Source organism: Abramis brama, assembly GCF_963993115.1.
Source record: "Abramis brama genome assembly, chromosome: 2".
Classification (NCBI taxonomy): domain Eukaryota; kingdom Metazoa; phylum Chordata; class Actinopteri; order Cypriniformes; family Leuciscidae; genus Abramis; species Abramis brama.
In genome coordinates, this window is record NC_139964.1 from 7575977 (window position 1) to 7589363 (window position 13387).

Consider the following 13387-nt stretch of genomic DNA (forward strand, 5'->3'; position numbering starts at 1 on the left):
TCAAGGGCATTGAGTTGTTTTCAACCCATGGATGGGTTAAATATGGACAAACCCAACTGCGTGACTTATAGCTCATTTTTACTGGAATATTATAATCGTGTGTTTATTTGGTTTCATGTTGAATCTGTCTTTTCCCTGTGCTTGTTGATACTAGACTAATGCATCCATATAAATGTCACATACTCCAGTTAACTCGTATAACTAATAACTCCTGTTTTCTTCTGATGAGTTCTTTCTGTTGCTCTGGCTGGAAGTACAACAGTATAATGAGCGATCACTCAAACCTCCTCAGATCGCATATTTCCGTGGATAAATAACAGAAATGTTCACTCTTTCTTTCTAAAGAAATGTGACATAAGCATATAATATTTTATCTATATTTTTTCATTGCTGAGGGCAAGGGCGTAGATTTGGTTTGAACATTGGGGGGGTTGAAGTTTGGGTATGCCTCCTGATATTGTGATCATGGTATAAATATTGGGGGTGGTTGTAATGCATAGATTTAAATATTGGGGGGGTTATCTCCCCCCCATCCCCCCCACAAACTACGCCCCTGGCTGAGGGGCTACTGGCCCAACAGTGGAAATGCAAATTGATTATGTGCTCTGTGCTTGAGGTCTGAGGCTATTGGGCTTGTCTGACACGTTGTTAGCCCTGACTCGCATTGACCCGACAGTGGAAAAGCAACTAATGTTAGGGTCATTACGTTGGTAATACATAAACCTGTATCTTTTGTAGATCTTCAACGACCCCATTCATGGTCACATTGCGCTGCACCCCCTGCTGGTGAAGATCATCGACACTCCTCAGTTTCAGAGACTCCGACACATCAAACAACTCGGAGGAAAATATCTGGTGTATCCGGGAGCTTCTCACAATCGCTTTGAACACTCTATTGGGTAAGATATTATATATTCAGATAAAAAATTCTAGGTTGTTTAAGTAATTGTATTTAAGTTAATAATTTTAGAGATTTAAAGTTAATATTTTTAAATAATATACGTTTGCATGTTCACAGTTCTCTGATGTTGTTGATGTGTTTACATGGCATGCAAGTAAAATAATACAAATATATTTGCTATTCAGTGTTCTTAAAACTTAGGTATAAACTTTGGTATTGTGTGTGTGTGTGTGTGTGTGTGTGTGTGTGTGTGTGTGTGTGTGTGTGTGTGTGTGTGTGTGTGTGTGTGTGTGTGTTAGAGTGGCGTATTTAGCAGGTTGTCTGGTCAAGACTCTTCATTACAATCAGCCAGAGCTCAAAATCACCAAAGAGGATTTCCTGTGTGTTCAGATCGCTGGACTGTGTCACGACTTGGGTGAGTATCACTAATGCACATGGAAAGTGAAAATAATCCACTATTCAGTGTTTTTTGTTTTTTGTATTTGTCATGGAGTCTAAACTCACCCAAACCCTTGTCAAATCGAGCATTGATTTAGGATAACCATACCTAGAATTATCCATTTTCTCTTTATTTTTTAGGTCATGGTCCATTTTCCCATGTATTTGATGGTCTGGTTATTCCTAAAGCAAAACAAAAGAAAATAGACAGAGGTAAGTGTTTGTGGACATGCACATTTCTTACTCATGTTATTGTTACATTTGGACATGGAGAACTCAAGCCATGTAAGTCTGGGAAATTGAAAGAGTTAGTTAATGTGCATAACATGACTTACAATCCACATGAGACCTACGTTTTTTTCTTAGGCTTGCCTGATGACATCCCTGAGAAGTGGAAGGTGAGAATGAACACACTGCTCACACACACTCAGAGCTGTTGGTTTCTGTAATGTATGTATTTATGATTTCATCTGTCTTTGTGTCTTTACTGTAGCATGAGCAGATGTCAGTGCTGATGTTTGATGACATTGTGAAGAGTTTGAAGACTGAGAATGAGAATGTGTTGAAAGAGCACGGACTGGATGATAAAGACGTCAAATTCATTAAAGAGTTAATCGAAGGGGCAAAAGATTCAGTTGCTGAGGTTCATACTGATACTTCATCTGTTATTGATGTGTTAGCATGAATGAAGCCTCATTTACATACAGCCTTTACTTTTATTTTCAGTGGAAATATGAAGGCAAAGTCAAATCCTTCCTGTATGAGATTGTGGCAAACAAACAGAACGGCATTGATGTGGACAAATGGGACTATTTTGCACGGTACATATTATTAGGCATTTTGCACAGATGGTACTGTGATGTAGAATCTATTATAACTTTGAGCCAAATTATCCTCTCATTTACATATCCTTTTTATATTTATATTTAATGTTTATTTCTCAGAGACTGTCATCACCTTGGCATTCGAAACAGCTTTGACCATCAGCGTCTGCTGAAGTTCGCTCGAGTCTGTGAAGTGAACGGGAGAAATCACATCTGCTTTAGAGACAAGGTGCCTGATACAATTATAACACACTTTGATTACTAATCAAAGACACACACATACTGAATGTATGACGTTCTGAGTATATTCAAGATTCATCTACTCCGTTTTATATTTATATTCTTTGCTTAAAACTTCAGAAGTAACATTAGCTGTTGAATGTGAACACTGCATTATGGGAACTGGATCTGTGACTCTGGTGTTTGTATGTCTAACAGGAGGCAGATAATGTTTATGACATGTTTCGCACTCGATACACTCTCCATCGCCAGGCCTACCAGCACAAGATCTGCAACATCATTGAAGAGAGGTGAGTCTCTCTGTTTGCAGTGAATATGAGATTTCACAATATTTAATCTGCTACATGACGTATTCTTCTTACACAAATTCAGCATTAGACTGTGATTCTTCAAATGTTGAAACACTAACTCAAATGTGTTAGGTTTGCAGAAGCGCTCGCACTAGCTGATGGTGAGCTTTATAAACTTTCTGAAGCCATAAAGACAGCAGAGGAATACAGCAAACTCACAGGTCAGCTCAAAGAACAGGTGAAAAACATGTAAACTCAAAGCTAAAAGAGCTAAAGATATACCGGATTACCATAATCAGGATAAACATATTCTCTCTTATGAAACATGTGGTTATGTGTCTCAGGACATATGAAATAACATGTATAATAATGAATCTTCTGTTGTTGTGTCAGATGGGATCTTTGAGCAGATCTCGTCCTCCACTGCTCCAAACCTGCAGGAATCCAGAAACATCCTGGACAAGATCGTCAGGAGAAAACTGCCAAAGTTTGTGGGAGAAGCTCATCTGACTGAGGAACACAAGTCAAAGGTTGAACAGAAACTGAAAAACACTGATTTACTGTTTGATTAACCTTATAAAACTAACAAACCCTCTCAAATCTGAAAATCCAGGAAATTCTGATGAAATCATGGAAAGCCGCAGTGCAGAAGTACAAACCCACTGACCCGACTGTTTCTCTGAACGCTGAAGAATTACCAGTTTATGTAAGTTATATCTTATTTCAGAGCAGATTTACATACTTAAACCAGATTACATGTGTTTAGTGACTAAGATGCATGTTTTTACACTGAAATAAAACAGAATTGTTTAGTGAATCTCATGTTCTCACAAGCTCAGGTGGTTGATCTGGATCACGGCATGAAGGACAAAAACCCCATTGAATCCGTTTATTTCTACAGCAAGAGGAATCCCAACCAAGCTTCAACCATTAAAGATTATCAGGTACTCATGACACTCAAACTGTTTTATTTCCGTTCTTAAAGATTATCAGGTATTCGTGACACTCAAACTGTTTTATTTCAGATCATTGCATAATCTTTCCAAATTTGTGCCATTTATTCCTTTATAATGTTCTTTTGTTAAACCAATTGGACTGGAGCTTGAACTGAGTCTTGTTCGGCTCAGTGAAGTTTACAGTGTACTTCATTTACTCTGTGATTGAGTCTCTTTATAAAACTCATTGTGTGTGATATTTGTCTTGTGTTGACAGTTGTCCAGTTTCCTGCCAAAGAAGTTTAATGAAGAGCTTGTCAGAGTTTATTACAGAAGAACTGATGATCAGACAGCTGAAGATAAGATGGAGGAGAAGAAGAAGAAGAAGAAGAAGGAGGAGGAGGAGGAGAAGAAGAAGGTGGAAGAGGCTGAGAAGTGCTTTAAGAAGTGGTGTAAAGACAATTTTGGACTCCGTGTATGATTTATAATATCTAAAGTTTATGGCTGCAGAGTCGGTTTGTTTAATGAATGAACTACTGAGATACTTTATTATCAAGGAGATGAAAGATCATTCATGTCTGTGCCATTGAAGAAATATACAGATTATGAAAGTATAATGGAAAATATTTTAAAATCAAGGACTGTTAATTATAATAAAAAAAATAAAAAATTGCATTTTTATTCAGTCAGAGGAAGAACTTGTCATAGATGTATAGTAAAGCCAATCACTGCTTTTAAAAGGAGTTGACCTTGGGTAAAACTGAAGTGCTGCCTGTTGGGATATTTCAGTTCTTCACATATACAGTAGAATATTTGGCCATAACTACTGATATAAATAGTTTGAGCAGCTCTATTTGCTTATTCACAAAATGTGGTGTTGGATGCTGGTTATAGACTCAGTTAGCAACTAAACGTAGAGGATGGTGAAGGGTTATGCTTTGACAGGTTTGTGGGGTGATTGATAGATATAGGTAATTGATGGATTATTTCATATTTTGTGTGTGTTTTTTTTTTGTTTTTTTGTGTGTGTAAAGTAGAGTAGAGTCCGGTTACATATTTTTATGGATTGAATTGAACAAGGAATTATTTGTCCTACATCAAATCTTTCACCTTTTCTTAGGATTTAGGAGGTTACTTTAGGAGGTTTAGATTTAGGAGGTTACTTTAGGAGGTTTAGATTTAGGAGGTTACTTTTTTGTGTGCGATTCTGGGAAAACATGGGTTATTATTTTATGAAAAAAATGTTTTAAATCTTGTTGTCGGACACTGACAAATAAACTGTACTGCAGTAACAGCAATGGTGAAGCAATGATTTATTATCTCGTATCTAATAAATGTGATGGTCCTTCCTTTATTTTGTGTATTAGTTTCTCTTCTTCATAGATGTGTCTTGTGATTAATGAATCACTAATTCATCTACTAATTAATCAGTTTAATGAACAAGGATGCAGAAGCAAGTTCTCTTACGAGAGGTTCTCTCGTATTTGCGTAAGTTTAGCTTACGCTACGCTACGGGAAAAGTCATCTTTTCTCGAGATACTGAAGCCAAAAATTATCCTTAATTTTCATATATTGTCCACGCAGTGCAGCAGGCAGCTAGCAGAGCTAGAGCGAGCAATACTGCGCGCTCATTGGCTGCCGCGCGGCAACTGCTTTAGCCTACCGGTGAGCCCGGCGTGACGTCACGCCCAATGAGGGCGCGCGCGCCCTCGCGCGTCACAGCCCGCCAGAATGGGCGGCGTCAGAGCGTATATAAGGAAGGCTCGGAGGCTAAAACTCTGGTTTCTGTCTCTTCAGCGAAGCTCTCTGCATCGCTGTTCTCCGAGAGAAGCCGCCGCCGTCGAGAAAGCATCGAGCCAGCGTAGGACAGCGCCTGGAGAAGCCGGACGAGTTTTCGCCGCCTTCAGCCTGCCGTGCCAGCTCAGCTATCCGGCGACATATATCCTTTCTCTTGCATTGCTTGTTTTGTGTGTGTGTTTCGCTTCACACGACACTAAAAGAGCAGAGGCGTTTGTTGCAAAATGCCTCGTAATTCCTGCGGCTCGTGCCGCTCTCACCTCAGCGATAGAGACCGCCATGTGATCTGCGCTCTCTGCCTGGGACGTGACCACGCTGCCGTTGCCATTGCTTCGGGTGGCTGTGAATACTGCGAAGAACTGACGATGTCGACCCTGCGGGCTCGACTCGCCTTGTTCAACGCTGACCCCGCTCCAGTTTCTGTGCCGCGGAAGAAGAAGCGCCGCTCCCAGAGACCACCGGAGCCCGAGATGCGAGTCAGGCTTTCGCCGGAACTCCTCCCTCGAGCCTCGCTCTCCCCCTCTCCACCTCCGCTTCCCGACGCGCCGCCGCCGGCTCTCGCCCTCGGTGCCGTCGCCTCAGGGGATGAAGCGGAGGACGACGCTCTTCTGGACAGCTGCTCTCTCCTGGCATCAGACAGTGAAGGGTGGACCGGTTCTCACCGCTCCGCCCCTTCCTCTACACGCGAGTCTGGTAGGACCCACGCCAGTGTGGACGCCGAGCTTCTCCGCCTCCTCACTTTGGCCGTTGAGAACCTGGGCCTCGAAATGGGTACTGAATACAGTAATACGGGGCTATTCGCTACAGTTCATTTGCCGTCCGTCGAACGCGCGTCGAGACAGTGGTGAGCTCAGAAGCAGCCCATCTGCTTCACACAGAAATAGCGAAACTATTGCACAAAGGGGCCATAGAGAGAGTTCACCCTTCTTTGACCAAGGCAGGCTTTTACAGCCGTTATTTCCTCGTTCCCAAGAAGTCGGAGCGCTCAGACCTATATTAGATCTGAGATATTTGAACAAAGCTCTCATGAGACGGCCGTTCAAAATGCTCACGACCAAACAAATCCTCGCGCAAATTCGCCCGAGGGACTGGTTTATTTCTCTCGATCTGAAAGACGCATACTTTCAGATTCAGATTATACCCCGTCACATGCCATTCTTTAGATTCGCCTTCGACGGCCAGGTATATCAATACACCGTCCTTCCGTTCGGCCTGTCTCTGGCACCCCGTACCTTTACGAAGTGCATGGATGCGGCTCTCGCTCCCCTGAGATCACAGGGGATGCGAATTCTGAACTATCTGGACGATTGGCTCATTCTGGCGCAATCGGCGGAAGCGCTCGCTTCCCACGGGATGGTGCTTCTCAGTCACTTAGAAAGCCTGGGTCTTTCGGTGCTCCCCTGGGCTCTACGGAGTTGAGATACCTGACGTTTAAAACCGTTTTTAATGCCCTTTGGGCATACGGGCTCATTCCACCAGAGGCATGGCCTCATCGTGGGCATGGTCCAGCGGGATTTCCATTCAGGATATTTATATGGTGGCGGGCTGGGCCTCCCCCTCTACATTTGTCAGGTTCTATAACCTGGAAGTTCCCGCCCTGCAGGCTAAACTTCTGTCAGTCTAGTCGGGTCTATGTCCTGCTTATGTGTGCGCAGGCTAGTTACTCGATTTAGCTCTCCTGGTCGAGCTGCACCTCAGGGTATGTCAGTGATATTTAGACCGGCCTCGCCGTTCTATCCTTTTTCCCTATGAGTGCTTATGGACACGTGTTGGCCCGCTCTGCTGGCCACCTGTTCTTCCACTTTTAGACCCCCCGGGTCTCCCGGGGGTTTATATGTGGATGCAAGGCGCGCACGGCGTTGACAATGGGGTTCCCGTAGCGTAAGCTAAACTTACGCAAATACGAGAGAACCTCTCGTAAGAGAACGATACTGGTTACTCACGTAACCTCGGTTCTCTCTAGAAGAGGGAACGAGTATTTGCGTTCCCTGCCGTGCTCGCGCCGCGAGCTCATGTCGCTTCATTCGACAGAAACCAGAGTTTTAGCCTCCGAGCCTTCCTTATATACGCTCTGACGCCGCCCATTCTGGCGGGCTGTGACGCGCGAGGGCGCGTGCGCCCTCATTGGGCGTGACGTCACGCCGGGCTCACCGGTAGGCTAAAGCAGTTGCCGCGCGGCAGCCAATGAGCACGCAGTATTGCTCGCTCTAGCTCTGCTAGCTGCCTGCTGCACTGCGTGGACAATATATGAAAATTAAGGATAATTTTTGGCTTCAGTATCTCGAGAAAAGATGACTTTTCCCGTAGCGTAGCGTAAGCTAAACTTACGCAAATACTCGTTCCCTCTTCTAGAGAGAACCGAGGTTACGTGAGTAACCAGTATCGTTAAATATGATTTCATGAGTCTTGAGCAATTAATTAATTGTTCCAAAAACTGTTTTTTTTTTTTTTTTTTTTTTTTTATGAAACTGTAGCCTGATCTAAGTTGCTTACAGAAAGTAAATAACACTGAAAATAATGTTTCAAAATATTAAAGAAAGAGCATTTCACAAAACTGAAAATAAAACTGGCTATGCTAAAAGTACAAAATACAACATCAAAGCAAGCACACTTCAGTGGATATTATGCTAAAATAATACTAAAGAAAAAAGTAGCAATTGTGATTGTCGAATTGCCTAAAGGTGAACTCTGGAATTGTTCACACTGTTAGACCTTACCGGGTTTTTTTACAGTAAAATACTGGCAACACTGTTGCCAGTAATTTACTGTTAATTGTGCAGTTTTTTACTATAATCTACAGTATGTTACTGTAAAATGCACTAAAACTCGAGTTAACTAATTTCACTTGCAGAAACCGACTGCCTTAAATTGACCAACTGTCATTTAAATGTATTAACTAAAATTTATAATGCATTAATAACGTGAGCAAAGTATTACTGTGAACTTATTTCATTTGAAACCACAACAAAACTTTTGTAAATAAAGAGATTTCCACTGGACCAGCAACTACATAGTCACCGCCTGTTAAATAAAGCAACATGCAGCAAATCATCAATGTTTGTAGATCTTCTCCTGGACTGAAGCACAGGCTCTACTCTTCTGTACAATGGTGACCCAAAAAATTAATTGGTAACACTTTACAATAAGGGTGCACTAATAAGCATTAATTCATGCTTAACTAAGGCATATTACTTAACAATTAGTTAATAGTCATGTGCCTCAACAAGTAAAGTCATAACATAATGATACATTTGCAAATCATTAGTTAATGATTAATTAAAGCAGACAACTGGAAGTTGAAGTACATAGCTTTGACCAACTGTGGTAATTAACGCATTAATTTACACTTTTAGTTAATAAAATAAGTTATTAAGGAATTAATACATTATGACACATGTAATTAATAACAATTCATATATTACTTAATCTATTAATCATTTAGAATCTTTATTAGTTGCTGATGCAGTAATCATTAATTAATGGTTTAGTTCTTCATGAGTCATACATTAACACATTATTATCTGTGCATTAATTAAGCATGAATGAATGCAGATTAGTGCACCTGTATTGTAAAGTGTTACCAATTAATTTTACAGTAAACTACTGGCAACAGTGTTGCCAGTATATACCTGTTTTATAACTTACAGTTTATTACTGTTAACATACATTTTGTGGGTGTGTCTTTTTATCTTACACTGTTAACCCTTTCAACCCCACAGGGAAATCCACACTACAAAGAGTAAAAGTAACATTGAGGCCCTGTTTACACGAGAACGCTCGCGGGTGAAAACGTAAAAATATTTTATCAGATGTGCCTTTCGTTTAGATGGCGACGGCGTTTTCGGAGCTTAAAAACGCAAAAAAGTGAAACCACCCTCCAGAGTGGAAATCTTAAAAACGCTCCACCGTCGCGTTTCCGTCTAAATGGTAAAAAACGCAAAAGTTTGCTAGACAGTGAAGGCACCGATCAGTGCTTCACATTGCCACCTAGCCGCCTGGAGTGCATACTACATTGAATTTCACACACTTTTGCGTCACCATATGCACGCAGATTATCCCCCCGATAACGCTCGTCTAAACGCAGAATAAAAAGTGATCACTTTTGCGTTTTCTCTTCAGATCGTTTCCGTGTAAACGTAGCCTGAGACAGTGTTGCAGTGAGATAATTAAGGGAATATGTAAGTGATTGTTGAGCATTAGTGATGAACACCTGCTGTTAGAACAGAAAATAGAGAAACACAAGACCTACAACTGACTTCCAGCCATTACACATTATTACACTTATTATTAACCAGTATGACTTTATTTCATACATCTACAGAAGTTGTTATTGAGATGTTTAATTGAAAATGTTTGGTTTGAAGTTACCATTATATAGATCAGTGCTTGCTTTAGTTGGGATGTTGATGCTAAAACATTAATGTTTCTTTTGCTGCGTTTTTGCAAGTCACACTTGTGCACACACACAGTTTATGAATGATTGCAGTTATAATGATTATGATGACAAAATCATCATATTGCCTGTTCATTCACTAAGGAATTCATTCTCACTTATTCAGAGTTTAATCCTCAATCAAAAGTGTTTCATTAGCACCACTGTGAAACCACAGCAATAAATTACAATGATTATTTTTTTTTAACACATGATGCATAACCAGAGAAACAGAGCTACACTGTCTGTTAGAAACACAGAGATATCACAATTTAGCACATGAATCACAACAATGGTGGCAATATATATTTATGTATTCCTGCAGCAGTGCATGCTGGGAGTTTTATATTATCCTGCAACCCAGCATGCATTGCGACATGCTTTTGATTGTCACCATTGTTGAGATTCATGTGCTGATTGTTGATATATATCTGTGTGTGTCTGAGCCAAGCAGAAGTTAAAAATGTTTTAATGCACTATATGATTACAATATTCTTCAGAAGACCTGGTTACAGAAATATTGATTTCATTTTATAGATTCACAAATATATGCTAAATATGAAATACCCATAAATTCAAATAATAAATACAGGAAAGATCAGAGAATCAGACATGTCCAGGATGAATATTAAATCATCACAAAAGCCAAAAACCCCTGATCATCTTCCTCTCGGCTCTTTCTTGCCATAACAATTGTGTTTTATAAACTCACTGTTACAGCAGCCAGAGAGAGATGAATGGTAAGAAGTCAAGGGACAAGAGACCAACTAAAGCAAATACTGATCTCCATCATGGTGACAACAAACTTTATTATTAACTAAATCTCTGTTAATTCTCAACAAGAACTTTTGTACATGTATGAAATAAATAATCGTAAACTGGTTTCACACTCAGTGTTGCTGGAAGTCAGTTGTAGTTCTTGTGTTTCTCTTTTTTCTGTTCTTGTTTCTCTGTCCTTCAGTGATTCTGCTTATCAGGTGTTCATCAGTGTCTCAATTCACTCACTTATTTTCATTCACTCTGTCAAGGGGACTATATTAGTGAACAAATGTAGGGAATAGTGAATGAGGGTATAGGGTGTGATTGGGAAAACAGCCTCTGAGTGTCGATTTTGAGCAATGTTCATTTACAGTATATTCCTGTATTCTAGTTTTGTTTTCTACGGTATATTACTGTTTTAATGGAAAATGGTATGATATTGTCAGAATTTGGCCTTTTTTTACAGCAAGGGTTAACAGTGTGGAATGAGTTACAGCAGATTTCTAGTTCCCAGCATGCTTTGCTTCTGACTGTTAAAAGAGAGTATGTTAAAGTTAAAGTTATTTAATGTGTTTTGCTCAATATTAATATAGTTTTGTTAGTTTTTAATTTTCTATTATTTTGGAATTTAAAAGGTTTTCTGGTATGTCTGAGTTTTTTCTTGGTCACCATTGTGCTGAAAGATGTTTTACCTTGAGTCACATTCAGATGAACTTCAATGAATACGAACGATCCAGAAGTCTCCTCACCGCACCAGTATTTCCCAGAATCCTCTTCTGTCAGATTGCTGATGTCCACAGTAAAGACTCCAGCTGAGGTTTCGTCCGTTAGAGAGAATTGGCTGTTTGTTCTCGTATTGGATGAAACACGAACTCCGTCTCGGACACAGATGTTGGGCTGATCTCCTCTGCAGAAAAGCCTCTGTGTTTGACTCCTGACGTTCTTACAGCTGATGGACACCGATCCTCCGACAGACGCTTCATGAGTGAAGAGCGCTGGAGAGAACTGATCAAATGTGTTCCTTGAATGTGATGAAAGTCTCTATCATTAGAAGTACACAGATCCTCCGTCAGTCTTTCTCACGTTTCTTCTTCCTTATTCTCTAACAGTTCCACCCAGATCTGCACTGTTAACAGGGCGGAGAGTGTTGAGATGTGTGTGAAATGTATATGTGTGAAAGACAAGCAGAGAAACACTGATGATGTGAAAAAAAACATTGCTGATGTGCATCTCGAGACAAAACAATGACAGTGACATATTTTAAGATATGCCAGCGCAAGTTTCATTTAAAACAGGCATTTTAGTCTGGGACTAGGCTTAAGCCTTGTCTTAAGAATGGGAGAAAGTGTCATTTGCATGTCATTTATTATGATCTATTTGTGGATCCCACATTATTTCACTTCTGCTTTCAGAGGAAATAAAAATCACCCACATCTTCTTGTAAACATTTTCTCTTGACACACATTGAGGGTTTAAGGCCATTGCAGAAGCATTTCTGATGTCTACCCACTAAGCAGAATGATGTCCAAAACACGTCTTTTCAACGTCTTTGTCACAAAAGTCGGACGTTGAAAAGACGTCCACTGAGGAGCCAGAATGAAAGTTTTTATGACGTCTTTTTTTGACGTGTTCTGCACGTCCGATATCTAGACGTTCATCGAACCTTCGTACAAGGTTAAAACTAGTTCAGATGTGGCCATTGTGGACATATTTCAACATCATTTATGGTCTCATTTAGACATAATTACTTTGACTATTGCTGTCAGATTATCTTAGTGAGAATTAACAGAGGTTTAGATGTTGATGTTTAATTTGAAGTGTCACCATTGTGGTGATCAGTGTTTGCTTTAGTTGGGCTCTTGGTCCCCGTTCCTTTTACTTTAACTTTTATTTGACTGCTTTAACTGTGTGTTTGTAAAACACAATTGTTTTGGCAGCGAAAGACAATAATAAGTAAGATCAGCTGTTTTCAGCTTATGGTTGATGATGAAATCATCACAGAACAAGCATCAAATGTTGTCAGATGCTTTGGCATTCATAACCACCATCATTCATAACCACTGTCCTTGTGGATCTGCAAAATTGGTGCCTAAAGCATTAAAATTATCACTTATTTGAAGGTATATAAAGCATGTCCACATGATGTTTTGAGCAAGTGTATCACATAGTCACACACAGACATCAAGATTTTGGATATGAATCACAACAACGGTGACAATCTAAACAAAAAAGCTTGGGAATTAAGGATGAGTTTTGTACTATGAAAGCTACCCATCATGCAATGCAGCATGAAGCTTTTTTTTTTTTTATTGTCACCATTGTTGTGAATCATATGCAAAATCTTGATGTCTGTGTGTGACTATATGATACATTTGCTCAAAACATCATGTGCACATGCTTTTTATACACCTTCAAATAAGTGATCATTTTAATGCTTTTGGCACCAATATTGCAGTTCCACAAGGTTGGTGGTTATGAACGCCAAATATAAACATAAACCTTTAAACACAATATTAGATGCCCATTTTATGATGATTATGTCATCATCAACATTGAGCTGATAACACCTCAAACTTTTTCTAGGCTTTCTCTGCCTCAACAATTGTGTTACACAAACACACTGTTACAGCAGCCAAAGAAAAGTTAAAGTAAAAAGAAAGGGGACCAAGAGCCCAACTAAAGCAAACACTGATCACCACAATGGTGACACTTCAAATTAAACAAATATCAACATCTAAACCTCTGTTAATTCTGACTAAGATCATCTGACA

General features: G+C 40.0%; 2 protein-coding genes across 2 annotated transcripts in view; one reads left to right on the forward strand and one right to left on the reverse strand.

Moving 5' to 3' along the window:
• LOC311069356 (deoxynucleoside triphosphate triphosphohydrolase SAMHD1-like) overlaps nt 1–5082 on the forward strand; it is a gene marked incomplete at its 5' end in the record, with an annotated part of 179328 nt that extends 174246 nt beyond the window's left edge. The window contains 13 exons of the mRNA XM_084092431.1: nt 739–899; nt 1201–1316; nt 1481–1552; nt 1706–1737; nt 1833–1982; nt 2066–2160; nt 2284–2392; nt 2602–2693; nt 2826–2914; nt 3087–3223; nt 3307–3399; nt 3533–3637; nt 3906–5082. Of these exons, the coding sequence (XP_083948557.1) occupies nt 739–899; nt 1201–1316; nt 1481–1552; nt 1706–1737; nt 1833–1982; nt 2066–2160; nt 2284–2392; nt 2602–2693; nt 2826–2914; nt 3087–3223; nt 3307–3399; nt 3533–3637; nt 3906–4109 (1455 nt within the window). The 3' untranslated portion in view covers nt 4110–5082. The remainder of the gene's footprint in view (nt 1–738; nt 900–1200; nt 1317–1480; nt 1553–1705; nt 1738–1832; nt 1983–2065; nt 2161–2283; nt 2393–2601; nt 2694–2825; nt 2915–3086; nt 3224–3306; nt 3400–3532; nt 3638–3905) is intronic.
• LOC311077566 (uncharacterized protein) overlaps nt 1–13387 on the reverse strand; it is a 578304-nt gene that overhangs the window by 530400 nt on the left and 34517 nt on the right. The gene's annotated exons all lie outside the window — the stretch shown is intronic.